The sequence below is a fragment of the Cyanistes caeruleus genome, chromosome 12 (genome assembly GCF_971803275.1).
Source record: "Cyanistes caeruleus chromosome 12, bCyaCae1.hap1.1, whole genome shotgun sequence".
Classification (NCBI taxonomy): domain Eukaryota; kingdom Metazoa; phylum Chordata; class Aves; order Passeriformes; family Paridae; genus Cyanistes; species Cyanistes caeruleus.
Window position 1 is genome coordinate 110097 of NC_141712.1, and position 25755 is coordinate 135851.

At 46.8% G+C, this 25755-nt stretch overlaps 1 protein-coding gene across 10 annotated transcripts; it reads right to left on the bottom strand.

The window, feature by feature from the left end:
• Positions 1–6466: 6466 nt before the first annotated feature.
• On the bottom strand, positions 6467–25280 carry LOC147650772 (cytochrome P450 2G1-like). Of its 10 annotated transcripts, none has more exons than XM_086847352.1 (13): positions 25155–25272; positions 23293–23348; positions 22314–22513; positions 21164–21326; positions 20083–20472; positions 18249–18409; positions 15042–15218; positions 14389–14530; positions 13920–14107; positions 12763–12904; positions 12026–12150; positions 7907–7980; positions 6467–7717 (listed from the first exon to the last, which is right to left on the bottom strand). In XM_086847352.1, the coding sequence occupies exons 3-13, from the start codon at positions 22482–22484 to the stop codon at positions 7618–7620; spliced, it is 1833 nt and encodes a 610-aa protein (XP_086703478.1). In that variant the 5' UTR covers positions 22485–22513; positions 23293–23348; positions 25155–25272; the 3' UTR covers positions 6467–7617. The 10 variants fall into 10 exon arrangements, with proteins under 10 accessions (XP_086703478.1, XP_086703480.1, XP_086703486.1 ...); XM_086847354.1 differs by having other exon boundaries at positions 22314–22502; positions 25155–25270; XM_086847361.1 differs by having other exon boundaries at positions 6660–7636; positions 20083–20232; positions 22314–22502; positions 25155–25280.
• Between the last annotated feature and the right edge of the window lie 475 nt (positions 25281–25755).

Genomic DNA, 25755 nt, shown 5'->3' on the forward strand with positions numbered 1-25755 from the left:
ATTTCTCGGTCTCTCATCTTGTACAACGGAGGAACTTTCGGTATCAAAGTTTCTCATCTCGGCTTCACTGTTTTTAGGCTGGCACTGTTCCAGTGCCCTAAAGATCACTCCCCAAGTTGCTGCTAAGTCACACGCACTGGTATTTCCCGCAACTAGCTCAGTCCACAGGTGGTCCCCTACTGACCACCAAATTTCAAGGTCAAACACATCATTCACAGTCATAGCAAACTCCTGCGCTTTCACCCAGTGGAACAAAGCACGTATATCTTCTTCAGGAATACAGAGTCTCATGCTCAGCAATTCAGGAATACAGAGTCTCATGCTCAGCAAGGCATTTTGCTATGCAAGGCAGACCAGCTGCTCGTTAGTTGAATTACAGTTCTCCATTATGAAAACTTTATCTTGGCGGCTTCGCGAATGCAATTATGCACACGTTATCGGCTCAGACCCGGGATTTTGAGCTCTGCTTCACCAAGACAGCCGTTCCAAGCCTGCTCACCGGCAGGCTCCACTATCCCGTTGGTTTTCAAAACCAGCTTCCTCTAGGAAAGCCCGGGAGAATTCCACTTACCCCTCCACGGGGAAGGGCTGGCTTTTTTGCCTGCTCGCTGCTTACCCTCAGGGGATTAGCAGATGTCATCAGGTCGGTTGCTTTCTGACCTTGGGGGTCGGCTGCACTTCACGTCGGGTTACCGGACCTCGAGGGGTCGGTTCAACATCATGCAGGGCACCAGATGTCATTCTGATTGGGAACGGCAATAAAGAACGACATGGACTCTCAAGGGAGTCACAACACGAGAATTCTCTGGTTTATTACTTCAGGCCTGTTTTATAGACTGGTACGTGGAAGGTACAGAAAAGAAACTCTTATTGGTTAGCAAAGTGCTACATCACCATCATTGGTCAGGGGGGCTCACCACCCCCCTGACTCCCTCCTGCAAGGAAAACAAAAGGACAGACAAACAGCAGTTGTTTTCTGTCTCTGAGGATTGTTTTGAAATCCTCCTCTGAATTTCTCGGGCTAGCTTCTCAGGCAGGACTGAGAGGCCATGGGCTTGCAGCCTGCTCCAAAGCTAGCATCCATAGATAGAGGTGTCAAAGACAGACTTAGATTGGCAACACCAGGGAGAGTTGTTCCTAGCTCAATGGGCCCATGACACCTCAGGTCATCAGGGGAGAGATGCCACCTATAAGTGGGCACGAGACCAAGGGGTGGACCTATACATGGACAATATTTCTCAGGTTATCCATGACTGTGAGATGTGTGCCATGATCAAGCAGGCCAAGCGGTTGAAGCCACTATGGTATGGTGGGCGTTGGTCCAAAGATAGGTATGGGGAAGCCCAGCAGATTGACTACATCACACTGCCCCAAACCCGCCAAGGCAAGCACTACGTGCTCACGATGGTAGAAGCCACCACTGGATGGTTGGAAACCTACCCTGTGCCTCATGCCGCTGCCCGTAACACCATCCTGGGACTTGAAAAGCAGGTCCTTTGGAGGCATGGCACCCCTGAGAGGATTGAGTCCAGACAATGGGACTCATTTCAAGAACAGCCTTATAAACAGCTGGGCTAGGGAACATGGCATTGAGTGGGTGTACCATATCCCCTACCATGCACCCGCTGCTGGAAAAGTGGAGAAGTACAATGGACTGTTAAAGACTACCTTGAAAGCGTTGGGTGGGGGATCTTTAAAAAATTGGGAGCAGCATCTAGCAAAGGCCACATGGATAGTTAACACCCGAGGTTCCACCAACCGAGCAGGCCCAGCCCAATCCAAGCCCCTGCATCTAGTAGATGGAGACAAAGTCCCAGCAGTACATGTCAGACTTTTGTTAGGAAAGACAGTTTGGATCAATTCTACTTTGAGGATAGACAAACCCATTCGTGGGGTTGTCTCAAGGACCGGGTTGCACATGGTGGATAATGCAGAAAGATGGAACAACACAATGTGTACCTCAGAGAGATCTGATTGTTGGGTGAGGATCATGAATGAATGCCCTTGTCTGTATATAATGTATATACGTATATATATGTATATATATGTATATATATGTATATATATATATATATATGTATATACATATATATATGTATATATGTATATAAGGGGTGGAATGTCCTGGGGTGACTTTATGATACTGGTATCCCCAGTCATTTGGTTTATGTAATATATTAAGTTCTGCACCTTGAAGACTGCCTCTGAGAGCAAGAGCAGGGGGAAGAAGAAGCCACAGTTTGTGTTAAAGGAAAACATCACTCCCCCACATCCCGCTCCTGGACTGTGGTGTCTGCAGCATGGACAGACAGCGGGACAGAGCTTCTCTCTGGCTTTTAGTTAGTTTTAGCTAGCTGAGGCAGAGGAGTTCCCTGGACCTTTGTTTTTTCCCTTTTTTCCTAGATCTGTGCAAACTGCTTTGAACTGAAAAACACCCAAACAAATGCTGGGAGCTCACACTTGTGGCCCACCAGGGCCTGGGCCTTGGCATTTTTCCAGCGCCAAAAGGACTGATAAGAACCTGAGCGAGCTGAGCTACACCACATGAAAAGGACTTTTCTTCCTAGATTTGCTATCCCATCGAACAGCAAGAGGTTTTATTATTTAATATTATTCAATTTCTGATAAATAAACAGCTTTTTCCACTTCTCTCCAAGGAATTTTTTTTTTTCCCCGGACCAGTTGGGGGTGAGGAGGGTTCATTTGAATTTTTTTTTCCTCCCTGGGGAAACCCCCATTTGGAGTTTATCTCCCAAATTTTCCCTAAACTAAGACATTCATTTCCCATTCATCATCCGGGCGCATGCTCTCCCTGTTCCTAATATTCCCGTTAAGTCTCTTCTCATTCTGTCCCTGAAGTGTACCTGCTTTTGTAACCATGTTGCCCAGCCTTCAGATGATGTCTTTAGGAAAGAGGAGCAGGCTGGCTGAATCTCAGAGATGTTAGTTTGCATTATTATTTCAATACTCTTGAGAAACCACTCTGGGTTAAATAACAGCTGTTGTTGTCCAGTATTCCTTATTGCATATGGGCCAAATTCATCAATTCAATCATAGGTTCACTTTTAGGTGGTGTGGTCTGAGCTTGGGTTACAGTTCATTTGGTCATTGCAATAGGCACAGCTTTAATTTTAAATTGGAATGTTAGCCCTTTATCACCACAAGTCCAAAGGCAGACTACATCCACTGTTCGTACTAATGTAAAATTATACCAACAATCCAATTTAGTTAATGATCACAAACTTCCCAGTGCTTGTCCATAGGAGAAGCTGAAACACTAATTTGAACTGCCTTTTCATAGTTAGTCCCATTAACCCTCCCATCTGCCCCTCAAAGCTTTTGGAGTTTACGTCTTATGTCACCCGTAGACTGCCCCAGGAATAAATTAACTAACTGCTGTATCCCTATTTCGGACCCAGGGTCCAGAGATATGTGACGATGCATGGCATCTCTTAATTTTTCAGGGAATTTGGATGGCGACTCAAAGGGCCCCTGCTTGATTGCATATAAGGCTGACCAATTTATAGTTTTGGGGATGGCTCTTTCCATCCCCTTTGCAATCCACTCCTGATAGCTTTCTAGATTTTTTAATTCTGCTAATCTGTTTGGATCTCGCTGTGGGTTTTAGAGTGGGAAATAATCTTTCACATTCAATTGTTGGGTTTTATAATCTTTTGCCAGATCCTTTGTTGTTTCTCTGTCTCAGTCAGTGCATCTAATAAGTGCATATCACTCCAATCCGGATTTTGTTGTTTTATTATATATCACAGATATTTAGCTGTGTTAACTGGTTCATTGTGGTAATTTTTAGCAACTTTTTTTCATGCCTCTAAATTGATTGTGGAGAAGGGAACTTCAACCAATACCACTCCTCCCTCTGGTGCCACTGCCTCATGCAGACGTGCCTGTAATATGTGTGTCTGTTGTCTAGTCTGGTGTGCAATCGGAGGGGTGTCTGTAACCTCTGAGTCCACATCCTCATCTTCATCCCTTATTGGTCTTATGTGGGGAGGCTTAAGCAAATCGTCTGTCAGATTTTGTTCCTGGGCCAAATAAACAGCCTGATAAACCTTATCTGATTTTGTGCATCTTTGCCCTGTGCTACATGCTGAACAACACCGCTTAAGCCTCCCCCTCTTAGTCTTATTTTCCTTCTCCAGGTTCAATACAAGAGGGTCAGAGGGAGCCCTGATCCCACAGTCCCTCTGCCATTTAGGGTGATTTTGAAGGGATTAAAACATAGCGGCATATGATACCTTCCTTCCTGAGAAAGATCATGAGTTGTAATAGTGTTTTATAGTCCAAAGTCCCTCTAGGTGGCCACCTTGCTCCATCATCCAATTTATATAGTGGCCACCAGTCTTTACAGAATCTGATAAAATCCCTCTTGTTCTCAGTTCCCCCATGTCCAGCAATATCTTTCCAATGTGCAAGAATACAACCTAGCGGACTTGCTTTAGGGATTTCTTTACTTTGTCCAGTACCCATTATTTCCTCTTTCTTGTCCTGTCCTGTTTCCACACAAACTTTTCCTCACACAATTCCACTGTCTCTTCCCAGTATTCTTCTCACACACAATTACAATTTGTGGGCACTCAATGTGACTTTCCACACACAAACCTCAGAGTTTTCACTTTCACGTGGAGCATATGCCCTGATGGTTATTAAAGCAACAATACCAGCGTCTACCCACAGTTAAAACAAATATTAACCACTTCACACTCAAGCACAACACTCCTCATTTACACTTGAGTTTGCTCCACACTGACTCCAGTCGCTTTACTTTTGTCTGGCCACTTCAGTCGCCCGAGGTTGGAACTGCGGATAGAGCTCCACACTCGCTCCGCACCTCTGGTGCGTCTCACTCGCTCATTCACACACCAAACACACTCAGTGACTCAACGTGTCTGGACTTACCATTCACACAAAACAAGGGTTCGCTCGACTCACCTCCAGAGTCACTAGCAGGCTGCTCTATCAGCTCAGCAAGAACCCCCCTTCATCGGCTGTGCTATCGGCCAGGATCGATCTCTTTCCTTCTGTCTCCAGCCCCTCCTGGCCGGCTGCTTGCAAGCCCACCGGGACTGTGCTGTATGACAGACGTCTCTGTTCAGTTTACCAGCAGCCCTTCCTTTGATATTTAATTCATACCTTTATCCACAGGTCAGCAGGTTGTTGTCTGTCCCTGCGGTGAGCGAACCGAGGCTCGGGGTCCCTCCCGGAAAAGTCCTGGGGGCGCGCCAGGGAATCCATTCCTTGGCCGCTCCCGCAGCCAAACAGAGACTCTCCTGCCTGGCTGGCCAAAATGATATGTGGATAGAAAGGACTCTATAACTTGCAGAGTAATTATAAGAGTAGGTATGAATTTATTCAGTGCTAAGGTACATGGGGGATATCTCCTCCAAAGGCATGCACATCTTGGAGACTTGTTTCTCCCTTTTTATTCTCTACAAAGTAAGATTACACAGTACACCTAATACACATTCATTTGCTAACCCCACCTATCCCCGCTTTGTATTAAAATTAGTTCCACGCCTATTTGCAGCTGTGCACTGCTCCTTGTTGGTCACTCTGGTGGTCTTCTGGGGATCTTTGGGGCTGAAGTCAGCATTTTTCCTTCAGCTGAACTTTTTACCTTGTCTTCTTGCGCATGCTCCCTTCAGTTCTTTTGACCCCCACCCCCCCTTTTCCATTTCTTCTGGCTTAGGGATCCAAAAGAATCCAAGGAACCCCCTCATCCCATGGCACATTTAGGCATGTATCTTGTTTAGTATTCCAGCTCCTTATCTCATCTTGTAGTCTTTATTCTCTTCCTGCTATTATGGAAACAGTCAGCATTTCACACAGGTTTTGTAGCCCCTTCTTTTATGCAAAGCAATTTTATAAATGATTCCTAATTCCTAATTTCTCAGTTTCACATCCTCCAGCCTCTCATCATATACAAAAGAGGCATCCCCAGCATCTGAATCCTCCATCCCAGCATCACTGTCACTAGACTGGCACCACTCCAATGCTTTAAAGAGCGCACCCCAGGTGGTCACCAGGCTACACACGCTGGTATCTCCTTCAGCTAACTCAGACCATATGTGGTCTTCCACTGACAGCCAGACATCGAGATCAAAGGCATTATTGATTGTTACTCTAAAACCCTGCACTTTCACCCACTGGAACAAAGCACAAATAGCATCTTTAGAAATATCGAGTCCCGTGCATGGAAAAGTGTCCTGCCATGTGGTGAAGACAAGTTGATGGTCAGTTGAACACGTTTCCCAGTGTGAGAACCATCTACCTCGACGGCCCATGAATGCAATTACGCAAACACAGTGGCTTAACCCGGAACTTCGAGCTCTAGCTGATAAAAACAGGGCCAGGAGACCTTCTTCTCCTGTTTTAAAGTCTTTATTGGAATTAGCTTGGGGTGGGGGCCCGACAGGTCGCGCGCTGTGAAAAACGAAGTTCACTCCTGTAAAATTTTAAAAATGTTTAATAAAGACAATAAGAGACATAAAGTAAAGCAAAGAGATATGGCCGGGTGCCTTGGCGCGCTGCCAAGAGCACACCTGGTATCTCAGGAGTGTCCTTTTTATCCCATCCTTGCTGCGAGAGGTTAATGCATATTCAAGCATATCCCCTCCCTGGTTCCACCTTCTTGGATCATGTTTTTTTTCAATTTTATTTTCTGTTGGTCAGCATAATTTTTGCTGGTCTAGCTGGTCAGCATTATTTTGGAGTTTTTGGTTTCCTTTCTGCTGCAGATGGTCACTTGTTGGTAAGGGTCCAGGCCCCTTATACTTCCTCAGAGAGCAGATGGGCTTCATATCTTTCCCCCTTGCCAACGTCCTGGTACCGGCTTTTTGGTAACAGTTTGCTCTCCATTTCCTGCTGCTGATAATAGCCTGTTTTCCACAGCTTGATCCTCCCATTGTCTTGCCTGTTGGAGTTATCTTGCCTTCTCCGGATGAGACATATCCTTACCATTCAGAATTCCTATCTAAGCCTATAACTTGCTAAGAGAAAAGAATATAGTGAAAGCATATAATATATTTATCAGAATAAAAGTGAAAAGCCAATATTTACAACATGACTTCACAACACGCGCACACCACCGTCGCTCCCTGAAGTGACGAGGAGGAGTAGGAATACGTCTCTTCCTATGAGGTGCAATGTAGGCAAAGCCGGGATCTCCGTCCTCGCGGGTAAACCCGGAGGCCTCTTTGGCTCGAAAGTCCAGGGATGTCATCCCTAGCGAGTCTCTTCTCCATCATGGCGAGGAAAGCGGAGTTGGTGGGTAGTGTCCCTTGATCCCGACCTTAGGGCATTGCTCTCAGTTTCTTTATTTAGTGTCTTGATGCCTCATAGATCGGGTTTTTTGTCCGAGGTGGTGTTTTTTGGCAGCTGATTTGCATAAGCCCCGATCGCCATCTTGGGGGAGTCCCCATCCTCAGCTGCTGTTTCGGGAAGTCTCCGGTCGCCATGTTGGGAAGTCTCTCCACTCCGGTTGCCGTGCCGGGAAGCCTCCGACTACGGTCATCGTGTTAGGAGGTCTCGAACCCCAGCTGCTGTGTCAGGCTGACGTATTGGGAGGTCTCCGACTCCGGCTGCCATGCTGGGAAGTCTCTAACGCCAGCTGCCGCGTCTGGAAGTTTCCAACAGGAGCAACAAGGAACGGTTAGGCATGGAACTCAGAACAGGAACGTTTCGGAACCTGGAACAGAGGCTGCAAAGAACACTTGTGAAACATGGACTGCAGGTAGGGCCTATTGCAAAACCTGGACTGCAGGTAGGGCCTATTCATATCACTAGCTACATCGAGATAAGCTGTTCCAGGCCGGCTCACCAGCAGGCCCACTATCCCATGGTCTGAAAGACCAGCTCCTCCAGGAGAGCACGTGAGATATTCGCTTACCTCTCTCGGGAGGAAGCTGGTGGCACATCTTCAGTCACGGCTGCAACGCACGTCAGAGTCCACCAGATGTCGCACTATATTAGGAATGGCGAGGCAGTATGACACAACTCTTGTGAGTTGAACAGAAGAGCATAAGGTTTATTACCTCAGATCTTTTATAGACTGATACGTGAAAATACAGAAAGGTAAAACTCTTATTGGTTAGTAAACTAACACATCACCATCATTGGTCAGTGGGGTACACCACCCCTCGACCTTCTCTTGCAAGAAAGCAAGAAACTGACAAACAGCACCCACAAGGCTATTTTCTATCTCTGAGGATTGTTTTGATTCCTCCTTATGATTTCCCAGGCCACTTTCTCAGGCAAGACTGAGAAAGTTATGCAGCCTGCTTCTCCACAGGCACTGTGCTCCCTGCTTGCATTTAGCAACCATAGGGAGAGGCCCTACAAGTGTCCCGAATGTGGGAAGAGGTTTCGCACCAGCTCCAGTCTCCTCGTGCACCAGTGGATTCACAGAGAGGAGAGGCCCTTCCACTGCCCCAGCTGCAGGAAGGGCTTCAAGCACAACTCCACCCTCATCACCCACCGGTGCATCCACACCAGGGAGAGGCCCTACAATTGTCCCCAGTGTGGGAAGAGATTCTCCAGGAGCTCTAACTTGAACCAACACTAATGGAGGCACCCCTAAGGGAAGCCCTGTGAGTGCCTCAAGTGCAGGAAGACCTTTGTGTGCTGCCCCAACTCCATTCCCCATCAGAGGACACACATTAGGCAGAGCTCTGATGACCCACGTTCCCAGTGATCTGCATTGGGAACACACTGGGTTGGTGATCATTTTGTTCCAGTTCCAATTATCTTTTGATTCATCTTCATCCCTTTAAAACAGACAAAACTGGGGTAAGAACCAAAAAATTCATCAAAGGCATCTAAAGCCTCACTTTTTATTAGTGCTTCAAGGGAATCTGGGAATCAGGGAGATACATGGGAGGATTTGTGGGTTGTGGGGCTATTTTGTGTTGTTTCCATTTCTTGGCACTCAAAGAGATGAGAGGGTTTGATCTGTCACCTCAAAACCACTCAATCCCACTGAAAACTACTCAATCCTACTCCAAAACAACTGCATTCCACAGCCCCTCAGGGTGTGATGCCTTAAGTTTTAGCTTTCATATTTTTCTTATTTTGCACTGCCTAGGTTTGTAGTTTTGAACTTCATATTAAGTGTTAGTGAGCTCTCTTCACAGAGTAGGTAGACAAAACAATTCCTTTTCTAGCTTGATAACCAAGGACAGTCATTACAAGTTTCAGGCCCAAAAGCATAAACGAGGGTGGACTGAAGAGAGAAAACGGGAAGGATGGGATTTTATCATCTGACGCTGTAATTGGACCACGAACCCAAATATGCAGATGGACCTAAACTTACAAAAATGTGAGACCTCATGATCAGTTGTCCATTTTTGTGGCCATTTTTGGTCCATCTTGGGTATAACCCTGGCCAGACTCTTGCACTTCCCAAGGTCTATCCTATAAAGTCCTTTTAATAAACTTTATTCTTAGTCTAGCCTCTGTTCTAGGTCAGCCTTCTGAAGGCATCAGGTGGAATGTGGTTGGAAGGGCATTGGGCAAAGTGGGATGCAAATCAAGAGGGATGAGATGGGCATTGGGGTGGGGCAAGATGGGTGGGATGGAGTTTGGGAGGTGTGAAATGGGGGAAATAGGGCTTGGGAAGCTGTTTGTGATATCCAGCAGGGGTGGGATGGGTTGGGGTTGGGATTAGGGAGGTGGGGTGGGGTCAGCAATGAGACACCTAAAGTTTGGGGATGATGAATGGAGGGGGAGCCCATTTCTGAGTGAGATTTTTGTGTGAGGTGCCCTTGCCCAGGGAGGCAGAGATTTAGTTTCAAGTAACCATTGTTAAACTGAGGTGTGGGCAAGAGGGAATTCCATCCCTCTGCCTTGGAGGATGGGCCCTGCAAGCCCAGGAAGAAACTCCACCCTGGACCCCTCGTGGGGTGGCAACCCAGGGTGTTCTGATTGCGTTTGAGCCCCTGGGGTTTCTCCCTTGCTGTGTTCCCAGTGGTCCCTGATCTTGAACTCCACCCTGGTTCTGTTCCTCAAAACCCATCACCCTGCCTCTGTTCAGTGCTCTCTGTCTCTGGATCTGAGTTTGTTCCTGTGCTGAATAAATGATTTCCTGAGCAGAACCCTGTCTCATTGGTGTCCCGTGCTGGTTTCTGGTAACTGTAGCCTCTCTGGACATGATCCTGTGGCCCCAGAACACAAGATCCCATAAAATCAAGACCTCCTCCAGACCGCCCAAAAATCCCAAAATTCCCTACAATTCACCCACATCTCCCAGAATTACCTTAATTTCCCTAAAATGCCCTTTTTGTCCCACTCCAGGACCAGCTGCCTCCACTGGATCTCGGAGACAGCCCCAGGAATTTGGAGGGGGTCTCTCCTCCCATGCCATCCCCAAAAACCTGCTGCTTTTGGGAAAAATATTCCCAAAAATCCCTTGGATTCAAGGGGGAGTTCCCCCATTTTTGACACAGTTTTTGGGGGTTCTCCCCCTAATTTTTCAGTGTTTTTTGCATTTTTTTGCCAATTTTTGGTGGTTTTGGCATTTTTCAAAGTGAGCTTTTTCTGGGGGAGGGGTCCCCCAATTTTCTAAGGGAGTCTCTCAGTTTCTTTCGGGGGGTTGCCCCCTCTTCAAATTTTTCCTCTGTCCCTCTCCCCTCAAATTGGGGTAGGTGGTCTTTTTATTCTGGTTTTTTATTATTTTTTTTTACCTTTTTTCCCCCACTTTTTGTTCTTTTTTAACTCTTTTTATTTATTTGCACTTAAGTTGAGGGGGCTGAGGGGCAGGAATTTTGGGGAAGGGTCACCTGGGGCAGGCTGGAAAAGCTGGGACACCTCCCTCCCCAAAAAAATGGGAAAAATCCTGAGAATTCTGGGGCTCCCCCCCGTTGCCTAAGGTGTGAAAAATGTGAAATAAAAAAATTATGTTCTCAGCTTTTTTGGTGATTTTTGGGGAGGGAGTTATGATTTTGGAGGGGTTTTGGAGAGGGATCGCAGTTTTTTGGGGGGGTGGTCTCCCGGGTTTTGGGGTGGAATTTGGATGGAATTTGGGGGGTGGGGGGGACATTTGGGGTGGTGGGGGGAAACTTTGGGGGTCCTGGGGGGAATTTTGGGCTTTTAGGGAAATAATTTTAGCATTTTTTCATAACATTTGGGTGTTTGGGGGAAAATATTTGGGGGTTTTGAGGGGGAATTTGGGGTCCAGGAGGAAATTTTGGGAAGAGGGGATTTGGTTGTTTAGGGGCACCCCTCATATTTTTTGGGGAGGAATATGGGAGTCTTTGGGGGGGAGCGGAATTTTGGCCATTTGGGGTGTAATTTGAGTGTCTTGGGGGGATTTGGGATTTTGTGAGTATTTGATGGTTTTGAGGGAAAAATTTGGGGGTGGGGAGAATTTTGGGGGTTTTTTAGGGTTTTGGGGGGAAATCTGGTTTTGGGGGGGAAATTTGGAGTTTGGGGGTGGATTTTGAGTCTTGGGAGGATTTGAGACTTTTGGGGGAGTATGGGGGTTTGAGGGTTTTGGGGGAGATTTGGAAGCAATTTTGGCATTTTTGGGGAGGAATTTGGTGGTTTTGGGGGGAAATTCAGGGGTCATGGGGGGTTCTGATTTTGGGAAGGCGATTTGGAGATGATTTTTTGGGTTTGGGGGAAATTTCCATTGATAGGGAGGGGTCCTGATCCCAGTGAGGAGGGGCATTATGGGGAGGCAACCTGAATTTGGAGAGGGGTCTCAGCGGGGATTCTTGATTTTGGGGCCGGATTTGGGGTGGATTTCAGGGGATTTTCCAACGATGAGGAGACATCTCAGGGGTGGGATTTGGGGAGGGATCTCATTGAGACACCATCATGAGCTGGAAGTAAGTGGGATGTTGGGAGTGGAATTTGGGGAGGATCGGGGGGAGATTTTCCAGCCATGGGGAGGGGTCCCAATCCCGGGGCGGTTCCTGAATTTGGGGAGCAGTCTGGAATTTGGGGGGCAATCTCATCGGGGCAGCAGGCGGAGCTGGAAGGGGGGCGGGATGTTGGCGAAGCCGCTCACCAGGGGAGCCGTGGGCAGCTCCTCGGGGGGTGCCGGGGGTTGCAGCCGCAGGCGCTGCAGCAGCGAGGTCAGGAACAGGAACAGCTCTGCCCGCGCCAGCGCCTCCCCCAGGCACAGCCGCTTCCCTGTGGGGAGGGGGCGTCAGCGCTGCCCCACCACAAAGGGTAGGGGGTCCCAAAAGGGCTGCGGGTCTCAAGAGGGGCTGGGGGTCCCAAAGGGGCTGAGGGTCTCTAAAGGGACTGGGGGTCCCAAAGGGGGCTGGGGGTCCCAAAGGGGGCTGGGGGTCCCAAAAGGGCTGGGGGTCTCTAAAGGATCTGGGGGTCCCAAGAGGGGCTGGGTGTTTCAGGGGTTGGGGATCACAAAAGGACCTGGGGGTTTCTAAGGCGTCTGGGGACTTTGGGGGCTATGGGCTCCCAAAAGGGTCTGGGGGACCCCAGAAAGGGTCTGGGGATTTCAAGGTCTGGAGGGGTCTGGGAGCTTTGGGACTGAGGTCCCAAAAGGGTCTGGGGGTTTCAGGGGTGGGGATCCCAAATGGGTCTGGGGTTCCCACCCTGAGGATTTATGGGATTTAGGGGATCCCAAAAGGATGTAGGGCCCCTCCCCAAAGGTTTTATGGGATTTTTGGGATTCCAGAATTTAGGACCCCACCCCAAAGGAATTTTGGGATTTTGGGGATTTCAGAGGGATTTAGGGCCCCAAGGATTAATGGGATTTTGGGGGGTTTTTGTGGTGCCCACCAGCTGAGAAGGGCACAAAGGCCTCGTTGCGCTGGAACCGACCCTGCTCGTCCAGGAAGTTCCCAGGGTCGAAGTTTTGGGGGTTTTTGAAGGATTCAGGGTCATTTAGGACCGAGCTCAGCAGGGGGTAAACGTCTGTGCCCTGTGGGGTCAGAAGAGTCATTTGAGGTCAGGTGTGGGGTCAGAGCGGTCATTTGGGGTCATTGGGGTGACTTGGGATTACTAGGGTCATTTGGGGTAGTTGGGATCAGTTGGGGTCAGCTGTGGGGTCAGAGAGGTCCTTGGGGTCATTCCAGGTGTTTTTAGGGGAATTTCAGGGGATTTCTGGATTTTCTGTCACCTTTGGGATCAGGAATCCCTGCAATGGAAGTTTTGGGGGAATTCCAAGGGGTATTAGGGATTTCCTCTCACCTTTGGGATCTTAGGGGAACTTCAGGAGGATTTTTGGAGATTTTACAGAGGTTTTTAGGAGGATTTTTAGGGGAATTTCAGGAGATTGTAGGATTTTTTAGGGGAATTTCAGTGATTTTAGTAGGTTTTTTAGGGGAATTTCAGAGGGGTTTTAGGTTTTTTTAATGTAATATTAGGAACATTTCAAGAGATTTTATGGGGGTATTTAGGGGAATTTCAGGAGATTTTACAGGGGGTATTTAGGGGAATTTCAGGAGATTTTACAGGGGGTTAGGGAAGTTTCAGGAGGTTTTAGGGTAATTGCAGAGGGTTTTAGGGGAATTTCAGGGGGATTTTCATTTGGTTCTTTTAGTGGGATTTTAGGAGATTTTAAGGGGATTTCAGGAGGATTTTTTAGGGGAATTTCAAGGAATTTCAGGAGGATTTTTGGTATATTTTAGGGGGATTTTAGAGGAATTTTTAAGGAAGATGTCAAGTGGAATTTCAGGAGGAATTTAGGAGGATTCCAAGAAGATTTTGGGATTTCAGAGGCATTTTAGGGGGACTTTTTAGGAGAATTTCAGGGGAATTTCAGAGAGCTTTTCAGCGGGTTTTCTTAGGGGGATTTCAGGGGATTTTAGGGATATTTCAGAGGGACTTCAGGGAGATTTCAGAGAGGTTTTAGGGACATTTTTTAAAATAATTTCAGGATGGTTTTAGGGTGGTTTTAGATGAAATATTGGGGGATTTGGGGGTTTTTCCCTCGCCTTGGGGATGCAGAAGCCCCGGAATTCCGTGTCCCGCGTCACCCGGTGCGGGACGTTCATGGGGATGAGGTCGCTGCAGCGCTGGATCTCGTGGATCGTGGCATCAGTGAACGGCATCAGCGAGCGGTCAGCGAGGGCTGGAGCCCGGCCAAAGCCCACCACCTGTGAAATCTCCTCGAAAATCTTCTCTGGGGGCCGGAAAATCAGGATTTGGAATGGGGAATTTGGGAATCTGGGATTGGAGGAACGGAAGTTTGGGGATTTGGGATTTTGGGATTTGGGATTGGGGAATTTGGGAATTTGGGATTTGGCGACTAGGAATTTGGGAATTTGGGAATTTGGGATTTGGGAATTGAGATTGGCAATTGGGAATTTTGGACGCAGGATTGGGAATTTGGAGATTTCAGAATTTGGGATTCAGAATTTGGGTTTTAGGAATTTGGGATGGGAATTGGGTTTGAGGTCTCACCTTCCACCGTGGGGTGCCTCATAAGGAAGAGGAGGCCAAAGCGCAGTGTGGAGCTCACGGTCTCAGTGCCGGCAAAGAAAAGGTTCAGGGTAGTCAATTCCAGGTTCTCCATTGTGAATTCTGACTTGGGGTTGTCCTTTTCCTGCAAAAACCCAGGCATTCCACTCTAAAATCTGGAAACCACCCCAGGATCCCCCAAAGATCCAACCAAAACCACCCCAAACACCCTCAAACTTCTGCAAGACCCCTGAAAATCCCCCCAGGACCCCTAAACCCCTCAAGAACCCCTCAGAATCCTCCCAAATCCCCCCCAATCCCTCCAGGACCCATCCCCAAATCCCCCAAGACCCTCCAGGACCCCCCCTAACCTGCCCAGATCCCATGTAAACCTCCCAGGACCTCTCGTCAACCCCTCCTAAGACCCCAAAACCCCCCAAATCCCTCAACAGCCCTCCCAAACCTCTCCAGAACCCTCCCAAAGCCCCCAAAGTGCTTAGAACCCCCTCCAGGACCCCCAAGACTCCCCCAAACACTCCCAGTCCTGCCCAGAACCTGCCCCAAAAACCCCCCAGAAGCCTTCCCAAGCCCCCGGGACCCCACAAAACTGCCCCAGGCCTGACCAAAAACCCCCCAGGAGCCCCCTAAACCCCCACCTTGTTCATCTGGATGAGGAAGGCATCGATGAAGTCGCGGGGGCTGTGGGGGTCAAGGGTCCGGGCGTTGTCCTGCACACGCTGGGCAACGAAACTCCTCATTGTCCCCAGCAGCTGTGGGATGCGCCGGTGCGGGCCCGGCACGAACTTCAGCAATGGCTCGGCCATGTTGTACAGCTTCAGGGAGCCCAAAAATTAAAAAAAAATATTCCTAAAATTATCCCCAAAACAACCTGAAAAATACCCCAAAAGCATCCAGAAAATCACCCCAAGAATCATCCCAAAGTACCCCAAGATCAGCCCAAAATCATCCAGAGAATCTACAGATCACCAAGCCCTAAAATCACTGCAAATACCCCAAAAAAATTCCCCCAAAACAACCCTAAATCATCCCTAAAAATCCAGAAAAATCACCCAAAAAACCACCCCCCAAACCATCCCCAAAAGTACACCAAAAACATCCCAAAACCACACCAAAAAATCATCAAAAAAATACCAAAATCACCCCAAAATCACTGCAAACACCACCCCCAAACCAGCTCAGAAACTCCTCAAAATCACCCCAAAAAGCACCCCAAAAACACCCCAGAAACAGCAAAAAATCACCCCAAACACCACCCTAAAAGCACCCCAAAGCCTGCCCAAAACCACCACCAAATCGTCCCAAAACATCCCAAAACCACCCAAAATGCCCCCAGAGCTCCTTATTCTCTCAGTGTGGCCCCAGCACCAACCAAAGGAAGGGTTTGGCCATGTTGTACAGGTGGGGAGCCAAAAATTGTCAAAATCAGCCTGAAAATACCCCCAAAACCCTGCAAAAACTGCCTCAAAATTCTCATGAAAAACATGCCAAGAATCACCCCCAAAACACCTCAAAATTGTCCCAAAACCACAGAAAAAACCACACCAAAATACCTCAAAATTATACCAATAATACCTCAAAACCCACCCCATATACAAAAAACATCCCAAAAAGCAGTATTGAAAGCACGTTAAAATCACCCCAAAATCATCCCCAAAAACACCCTTAAAAAAGCTAAAACCACACCAAAAACCACATCAAAAACACCCAAAATCCTCCTCAAAACCATCCCAGAAATCTCTCCAAAACACCCCAAAAACTTCACAAGTCATTTAAAAAAATAAAAAACAACACCTCAAAACCATCCCAAAATCATCCCTAAAACACCTCAAAACGACACCTAAAACCACCCCAAAACCACCCCAAATCACCTCAATCTCCTCATCATTGCCAGCAGTAGCAGGATGCACCAGTGTGAGCCCAGCATGAACCATAGCAATGGTTCAGCCATAGCCTACAGCTTTCAGGACACCAAAAATCCCAAAATTATCCCAAAACCACCACAGAAATTGTCCCAAAATTATCACAAAAATTGCCTCAAAGTTATCACAAAAACTAGCTTAAAACTCACACCAAAACAGCCCAAAAATGAACCTATACCCCACACCAAACCCCCCAAAACTATTCCAGAAACACCTCAAAGTCCTCCCAAAAAATCCAGAAAAACCACTCCAAAAATCCAGAAAATTCCTCTCAAAACCACCCAAAAAACCAAAACCACACTAAAAATGGCACCAAAAGTACCCCTAAATCATCCTAAAAATATTGCAAAAACAACTTGTCAAACACACCTAAACCAGTCCCAAAAGCACCCCAAAACCAGCCCAAAACAACTTTCCAAAAATATCCACAAATCATTCCAAAAATCCAGAAAAATCACCCACAAGCCACCCGAAAAACACCTCTTAAAACAGCCCAAAAATGACCCCAAAAGCAGCCCAAAAACACCTCAAAAACAACATAAAAAAACCCACCCTCAAAATACCTCCAAACCACCTGAAATCACCCCAAAATGCCCTGAGCTCCTCATCCTCCCCAGCAGGTGCGGACTAACTGCAGAAATGTCACAGGACAATCTTTGAGGACACCAAAAATCCCAAAATTGACTCCAAAATGACAGAATTGCCCCAAAAACATTAAGGAAAACACACCAAAAATCTCCCCAAAACCACCACCAAAACACCTCAAAATCATCCCAAAACCAGACAGAAAATCACCCTAAAAATCACCCCTAAATGCCTGAAAAAAACAACAAAAATAACACCAAAACCATCCTAAATTCATCCCAAAAACAAAATTAACCCAAAAAACACCCCAAAGCAGCACAAAAAATACCCCAAAAATACCTCAAAATCATCCTAAAACACCTTAAAACCAACCCTAAAATCACCCCAAAACCATTCTAAAACCATCCCAAAAAACTCCCCAAAAACTGACCTAAAACAGCCCAAAAACACCCAAAAATCACCACCCCAAAAAACCAAAAACTGCCCTAAAATCACACCTGAAACACCAACAAAACATCCCCAAAACTCCCAAGAAATTACCCAGAAACCATCCCAAAAACTCCCCAAAACAAACCAAAAAAATTCAGAAAAATCATCACAAAAACTTCTCCCAAAAAACACTCAAAAAAACCCCAAAATCATGCCCCTAAATCCCAGAAAATCCTAAATCCTCAAAACATTCCAAGAATTCCAGATTTTGGGAACTGAAGTCATTCACAAAAACTCTCCTAAACCCCACAAAATTCTCAAAAATTCCCCAAAATTCTCTAATTTCACCCCAAAACTCCTAAAAATTCTTCATCATTTCCTGCAACTCTGAAAATTCTGGATTTTTGGAATTGAAACTGTTCCAAATACCCCAAAAATTTCTCCAAGTCAATCCTAACCCCATCCCTCCCAAATCCCCCAAATTCCCAAAATTCAAAAAAAAATTCCCAAAAAGTTCCCCAAAATCATGCACCTGCACCCAGGCTGCACTCATCTCCCTAAAACTCTTGTCCATGACGTGCAGCAGCTCCAGGAATTTATAAATCACATCCCAAAAAACCCCAAATCCCTCAAAATTGCCCAAAAAAAAAGTTCCCCAGAAATTCAAAAATAGTTCAAAAAGATTCCCAAAAATCCCCCAAAATTCCCTGCTTTCACCCAAGAACTCCTAAATTCTCCAGAGTTTCTGTCACTTCCAAAAATTCTGGATTTTGGGAATCTGAGTGATTGGACACCACTCCAAAAATCCAGAAAATTCCTCTCAAAACCTCAAAAATCCCCCCAAAAAATCCCCCCAAAAATTCCCAAAACGTTCCCCCAAATCTCCTCAGTATTCCTGAAATCCCACACCTGTGCCCAGGCCGTGCTCATCTCCCGAAAACTCTCGTTCATGAGACGCAGCAGCTCCAGGAATTCAGGATCCTGGTACTGGAAGCGATTCCCAAAAACAATGGAGCAGATGATATTGGACACGGCGCAGCTCAGCAGGAATGTGGGGTCGAAGGGTTTCCCTGGGAAATTTGGAGGAAATTTCTGCATTTTTGGGACTTTTCTGGGATTTTTCCAAGAAAACAATTTTTTGGGATAATTTTGGAGTAGTTTTGGGATGGATTTGGGGTAATTCTTTGGGATAAAGCAGATGATGCTGAACACGGCGTAGCTTAGAAGGAACATGGGATTGAAGGGTTTTCCTGGGAAAATTGGGAAAAATTCCAGCTTTTTTTGGGTTTTATGGTCCCAAAATACCGCCAAATTATCCCAAAATTCATTCCAAAAATCCACACTGGAACCACCCCAAAATGATCCCCAAAATCATCCCAAAAATACCTCAAAATTATCCCAAAAATCATCTGGAACCATCCCAAATTTACCCCAAAATCACCCCAAAGCTTCTCCAAAAATGTCCCAAAATAACCCCCAGAACTCTCCAAAATGATCCCAAAAAATAATCATAAAAACCCAAAACCACCTAAAAACCACCCAGAAACCACCTAAAACCACCCCAAATTGATCCCAAAATTTATCACAAAAAACTGGACTGGTATCAGCCCAAAATCACCCCAAAACTGATCCAAAAATCCCCCAAATGATCCCAAAAAATCATCCTAAAAACCCCAAACCACCCTAAAATATCCCAAAATTCATTCCAAAAACCCCAAAACACCCCAAAACAATCCCAAAAAATGATCCCAAAAGCCACGTGGAATCACCCCAAAACCAATCCCAAATGCTCCAAAAATCCCCCAAAAATAATCATCAAAAAAAATCAACCCAAATCTACCCCAAAACCTGAAAACCCTGAGGGATTTGGCGAAATATCCAATGGTTTGGGGGTTTTCTAGGACTTTTCTGGGATTTTTCCAAGAATATTTTTGGGGATAATTTCATAGTGGTTTTGGGATGATTTTTTGGGGATAATTTTGGGGTACCTCAGGAATAATTTTGGGATAATTTGAGGGGATTTTTGGGGTGGGTTTTGGGTGGTTTTCAGTTTTTCGGGATGATTTTTGGGGGATCACTTTTAGCTATTTTAGAGGTGATTTTGGGGATAATTTTGGGGTGGTTTTGGGGGATTTGGGGAGATTTTTGGGGTGGTTCCAGTGTGGGTTTTTTGGGGTGAGTTTTGGGATAATTTTGGGATATTTTCAGGGTGGTTTTGAGGTGGTTTTGGGGTCATTTGGGGGGGATTTTGGGGAATATTTAAGGTATTTTGGGGGTAGTTTTGGGGGGTCTAGGGTTATTTTTTGGGTGATTTAGAGCTATTTTTTGGGATTATATTTTGGGATAATTTTGGGGTATTTTGGGCTGATTTTGGTGCAGTTTTTGGGCTGATTTGGTGCAATTTTGAGGGATTTTGAGCAGATTCCAATGTGGTTTTTTGGGATGATTTTGGGCTGATTCTGGAGTAGTTTTGTAATAATTTCTTGGGATTATTTTGGCATAATTTTGGGGTGGTTCTGACATGGTTTTTTGGAATGAATTTTGCAATAATTTGTGGGGGGGGTGATTTCTGGAGTTTGGGGCAGTTTTGGGCTGATTTCAGTGTGTTTTTGGGGATAATTTAGAATAATTTTGGACTATTTTGGCCTGATTCTGGTGTGGCTTTTTCTGGCTGATTTTTTGGGATAATTTCCATGATTTTTCCCACCTCCTGAAACCCTCCGAAGTCCCCCAAATTTGATACCTTGAGTTTTCTGGAACTCGTGGAGCAGCTCCTGGGCCTCCTCCTGGATCCGGCTCTCGATGCTCTGGCGGCCCATCCCAAAATCCCGGAGCACCATCAGGGAGAAGCGCCGGAGCTGCCGCCAGCGCTCCCCATCCGCAAAAACCACACCTGGAATGGGGAAAAATCTATGGGAATTGGGAAAATCCATTAGGAAGAAAGTGGGGTTAAAAACAATAGGAAATGGGAAAAAACAGGGGAGAAATCCATGAGAAGAGGGGAAATAGGGAAAAATCCATGGGAAGGGGCAGAAATTGGAAATGGGGAAAAAATCCATGGAAAAGAGTGGTGAATCTGTCAGGGAGAAGTGCCAGAGCTGCTGCCAGTGCTCCCCATCCCAGAAAATCACACCTGGAATGGTGAAAAATTCATGCGAATCAGGAAAATGCATCGGGGGAAGAAAAATCTCTGGGAAATGGGGAAGAATTCATAGGAAATGGGGAAAAAAACATTGGGAAAGGGAAGAAAATTGAGGGAATATGGAAAAAATCCAGGGGAAATGGGGGAAAAACAATGGAAATAGGAAAAAAACCCATTGGGTAGGGGCAGAAATTTGGAAAATTTGGGTTAAATTCATGGAAAATCAAGGAAAATGGGGAATCCAGGGTATTTTGAGGATGGTTTTGGAGTGGGTTTGGCATGAATTCTGGGGTCATTTTGGGGTATTTTTGGTGTTTTTTAAAATAAATTTTGAGATAACTTTGAGGTGATTTGGGGGATTTTTTGGAATGATTTTTTTTGTGTGGTCTTGTGATTTTTTGGGGGTTTTTTGGGGGACGAATTTTAGGAAAATTTTGGAATGGTTTTGGGGTATTTTTGGGGATCCTTTTGGCTGATTTTTGGGGATAATTTGGAGTATTTTTTTGGTGCATTTTGGGGTATTTTTTGGGGGGTTGGGGATCGTGTTGGGGTATTTTTGGCGGTTTTTTTGGCTTTGGGATAATTTTGGGGGTTTCTGAAGTGGATTTGGGTTTTTATGGGGCCTGTCTGGGGTGGATTTAGGGTATTTTTGGGATATTTTTGGGGTGGTTTGGGCTCTCACCATATCCTCTGAAGGTGCTCTCCAGGGTTGGCATCTGCCCACGCCCTGCGAACACCTCGGGGTTCCCCACGAGTGCCTCGCGCACAGCCCGGGTCCCACACAGCACCAGCACTGGCCGGGGGCCCAGCCACACTGTGAACACTGGCCCGTAGCGGTCACTCAGCTGCCAAGGGTCAGCGGGGTCAGGGACAGTGAAAACCCCACAAAAATCCCATGGAAATTTTTTAAAATCACATTCAAATACAGTAAAAATCACCCAAATACCATCAAAATTGACCCAAATCCCATCAAAATTGACCCAAATCAAGTCCAGTTAATCTGGGCACACTGGGCAAGACTGTTCACTCAGCTGGGAGGGGTCAGCAGGGTCAGCAATACCAAAAACCCCACAAAAACCCCGTTAATATTTTTAAAAATCCCATTAAAATTAAAAATAATCCCATTAAGATTGACAAAAATCCCACTAAAATTCGGCAAAATTTAAGGTAATGGCACCAAAATCAACCTAAATGAACCCAAACTGGTCCCAGCTGCACAGCAGTCCCTGGGCCAGACCGGTCACTCAGCTGAGAGGGGTCAGCAGAGTCAGGGACAGTAAAAATCTGACAAAAATCCCATAAAAAATAAAAAAAAATCCATAAAAAACCCATAAAAATCCCCCCTAATCCCACAAAATTTGCCGTAAATGGACCCAAATTCCATCAAAACCCACCCAAACCTCCCCAAATTCCCTTTAAATCTCCCAAAATCCCCAGAATTCCCAAAATTCCCACCTTGAGCAGTGCTCAGAACTGCCGGGGTAGCTGGAGTCCCCCAACCCCCCCCCCCCCCCCCAAAATCCCACAAAATTCTGAAAATTCCAGGAGGAAAAAAGCCCCAAATCACCCCTAAACGCCCCAAAATTCCCAGAAATTCCCCAAATCCCCAGATTTCTCCAAAATTCACACCTTGAGCAGAATCTGGTATGTGCAGGGGGGTCCCAAACCCCTCTAAAACTACCCCCAAAACTCCCTAAAAATCCCTAAAACATCCTTTTAAAGCCTTCAAAAATACCGAAAAAAAAAATCAAAAAATCCCCAAAACTTCAAAATTCTCCAAAATTCCCCAAATCCCCAAACCCCACCTTTCCCGAAAGCCCCCAAGTTCCCACCTTGAGCAGGGACTGCAGCGTGCGGAACGGGGACACCTGGAGGAGGTTTCCGAGCAGCGGCAGCGCTGGGGGGCCCGGGGGGAGTCGGGCTGCGATCGCGCGATGTCGCGACAGCTGCGCCAGCAGTGCCAGCGCCAGCAGCGCTAACAGGGCCACCAGCACAGGAGCCATGGTGGCACTTGGGAACACCTGGGGACAATCTGGGAACATTTTAAACCGGGGCAGAGGCGGCGCAAAGGGCGAGGGTGTAGCCCAAAGCCTCTGCCCGGACCGTTCTGGGGACAGGGAGGGGACAGCCTAGGGACAGGACTGAGGACAGTCCGAGGGTCTCACAGACTCGGGGACAGGGAAGTGACACCATGGCGACACCCTGAGGACACTGTGGGGAGCGTCCCTACCCTGTCCCCATGTCCCCCTGTTGTCCCCTCACTGTCCCCTCTCTGTCCCCAAGCCTGTGCCACCCTCGGACTGTTCCCATCCTGTCCCCGTGTCCCCTGCGGGTGCCCCAGGCCGGGAGGAGGAGGGAGGGGACAAAGGGGACAAAGAGGGGACAAAGGTGACACCGCTTGCACAACCCCGGGGCAAGGGCGAGGAGCGGGCCACGAGGACACGCAGGTGACAGTGCGGGTAACAAGAGGGACACACACGTGACACCCATGCCCCGAGGCCCGGGAGTATCCCCAAGTCCCCGGTCCCATTTCAGGGTCCCCCTGTCTCTCCCCTCCCCCTCTGGCCACTCCCCGCTTCGAGTGCAGTCGGAAAATCCCGGGAAAATCTTTGTGATGCCAGAACCTTCATCCCATCCCCACCATCCTTCTCCCGAGATCTTTCTCCCCTCCTCCTTTTCCTCATCCCGAGATTTTCCTCCTCCCCATTATCCCGGGATCTTCATCCCCCTCCTCTGCCTTCCCGGGATCTTCCTCACACCCCCGCACTCACCCCCCCACTATCCCAGGAAAATCTTTTCCTCCTCTGTTACCTCAGGAAAAACTTCTTCTCCATCCCAGCACTTTCCTCCTCCACATCTTCGTAATCCTGAAAAGAACAGGCAAGGAGACCAGCTCCTTTTTAATGCCTTTATTGAGGTCAGCTCTAGGTGGGGGAGCTCAATCACTGCTGCTCCCAATGGACAACCCAGAGGAAGAGATGTTCAGCTTTGCCACAGGGCAGAGCTGGCGCTTCCATCCTCACAAGGGTCCCAAGGAAAACACTGGTTCCTTGTAAATCTAGGGTAGTCATGGATAGCAAGCATTGTTTAGTTATGGCAACAAGGTCTGGAAAATCAGTAAGTTGTGCAATGTTCTCCCTTGCTCCTCAACATAGTTTGGAATCTGGTTTTGTTCCATGGCTCACTGATTCTATAGGGGTCTTTAGATGTTAATTCCACTTCTCCTGGGTGCTAACCCCCATGGGAATTGGGCTCATCTACACACTGGGTGCTGTCATCGGTTGCCATTGAGGGGTGCCGGAAGCAGCACAGGCAATAGACAAGGCCAGGTGGCATTAACAAGGCTGGTACAACAGCATTGATATTTAACAAACATCACACAACATGAGGTATATTTACAAAGTAGGCACCTTATGGTGACAACATTCTACTGTCCCGGCCATGGTGGGGCCTCAGGGGGGCCCCCCCAGTGCTGTCACCGCTGTTGTGGCTGGTGGGGGCCACTGCCCTGGGGGCGACCCCAGCCCTGCCCACTGACTGCGGGGGGGACACCCGAATTTGGGGGTCCCGGTTTTGGGAAGGTCCTGATTTTTGGGATTCCCGATTTTTGGACTCCCGGTTTTGGGAGGGCATGGGTGTGTCCCGGGACAGAAGGGGCCCAGTTTTGGGGTGTCCTGATTTTGGGGTATTGCGATTTTCAGGGTACCAATTTTGAAAGATTCTGATTTGGATTTTTTTTTTTGGGGGGGTCCCAGTTTTGGGAGGTCCCAGGGACAGGAGGGCCCCAGTTTTGGGGGGGTTCTGGGGACAGAGCCCTGAGTTTGGAGAATCCCGATTTTGGGCAGGTCCAGATTTTAGGGAATCTCAGTTTTGGGATTTCCTGTTTTGGGGGTGTCTGATTTTGGCGGATTCCTGTTTTTAGGGGATCCCAGTTTCAGAGGGTCTCAGGCTCAGGAGGATCCCAATTTTGGGGATTCTCAAATTTGAAGGATCCCAATTTTGAAGGATCCCGATTTTGCAGGCTTTGAAGGTGGTGGGGGGGTTCCCAGTTTTGGAGGATCCTGATTTGGAGGGATTTTGCTTTTGGGGGGGTTCCGGGCTTGGGGATCCCAATCTTGGGAGATCCTGGTCTTGGGGGAATCCTGGTATGGGGGGGGGGGGGGGGTGTCTGATTTTGGGGTTCCCAATTTTAGAAAGATCTCAATTTTAAGGAATCCCATTATTGGGACATCCTGATTTTGAGGTTTCCCAATTATGGGGTTTCACAATTTTAGTGAATCCCGTTTTTAGAGGGCATCACAATTTAGAGGAGATCCCAAATATTGATGCTATAAATGAAATTAGAATTTTCACAACTAGGTCCCTTGGTTTAATGGCACTTTCATTAAAAATGAATACAATTTAATAAATTGAATAGTAATTTGATATAAAATAATACAGTTTAGTAAAATAATATAATTTAGCAAAAAAAATTACAATTTATATATATAATCTGCCAGTAATTAAGTATGATTAAAGCATAAGCAAAACCGACTGGAGTATGGGGAGGGCTTCTCACCCCACCTCACGTACAAAACAAATCACTTCAAGCTAAACTTATATACTGTATGCTTATACATATTCATTAATGTTTCCCGTAAGTTTCCTCCTATTTCCAATTTTTCTGACTTTACCTCATTTTTCAGTGCATGCCTCACTTGTTGTTAGGGGGTCTTCAGTCTTCCTTTGGTGGTCTTTTGGCGAAGGATTCTCCTCTTCCTCGTTGTCCTTTGGATAACCTTACAGGTTTGCGCATGTGTACTAAGCGTTATGTTATGTTAGTCTGCTAATTAGTCTTATATTTTCTAATCTTTAGGCCCAATGCCTAGATTCATTCTAATTTTGGTCCATCTCAAGGCCGTTTTGGTCTTGAGACGCCATTTATCTTCTGAACTACATCCTGTACCTTAATTTTGATATGTAACATCTGCAAAGGGGTACATCTGCTTTATAACACTGATTCTTGATTGTTTCTAAGAATAACTTTACTAACAGTTACAATTTAGTTAGCACAAATCAATTCCATTTATTACAATGGTCACTTTACCCCATCCAGCCTCCAACCACCACATTCCCCAGCAGCCCTTCTCTGTTTGTGAACAGCAGGAGACACAGCTTTCCTTGGCAGTGGGAAGAGAAGGAAACCTCCCCAAAGTGCAGCTTGGTAGGTTCAGCCTGGAGGTGAGGAGAAAGAAAAGTCGCTGCCGGGGGAGAATTTTGGTGCATGAGGTGTCC

What these genes read in the sequence shown, in the direction of transcription:
- LOC147650772 (XM_086847351.1), bottom strand. Translation starts at nt 22,523, where the DNA reads ATGTTCCCAGATTGTCCCCAGGTGTTCCCAAGTGCCACCATGGCTCCT. An exon ending in TGAGCACGGCCTGGGCACAG is followed by an intron (nt 15,219 to 18,248) that starts GTGTGGGATTTC and finishes GGCTCCCTGAAG; the next exon opens with CTGTACAACATGGCCGAGCC. An exon ending in AGCTGCCCACGGCTCCCCTG is followed by an intron (nt 7,981 to 12,025) that starts GTGAGCGGCTTC and finishes TTCCTAATATAG; the next exon opens with TGCGACATCTGGTGGACTCT.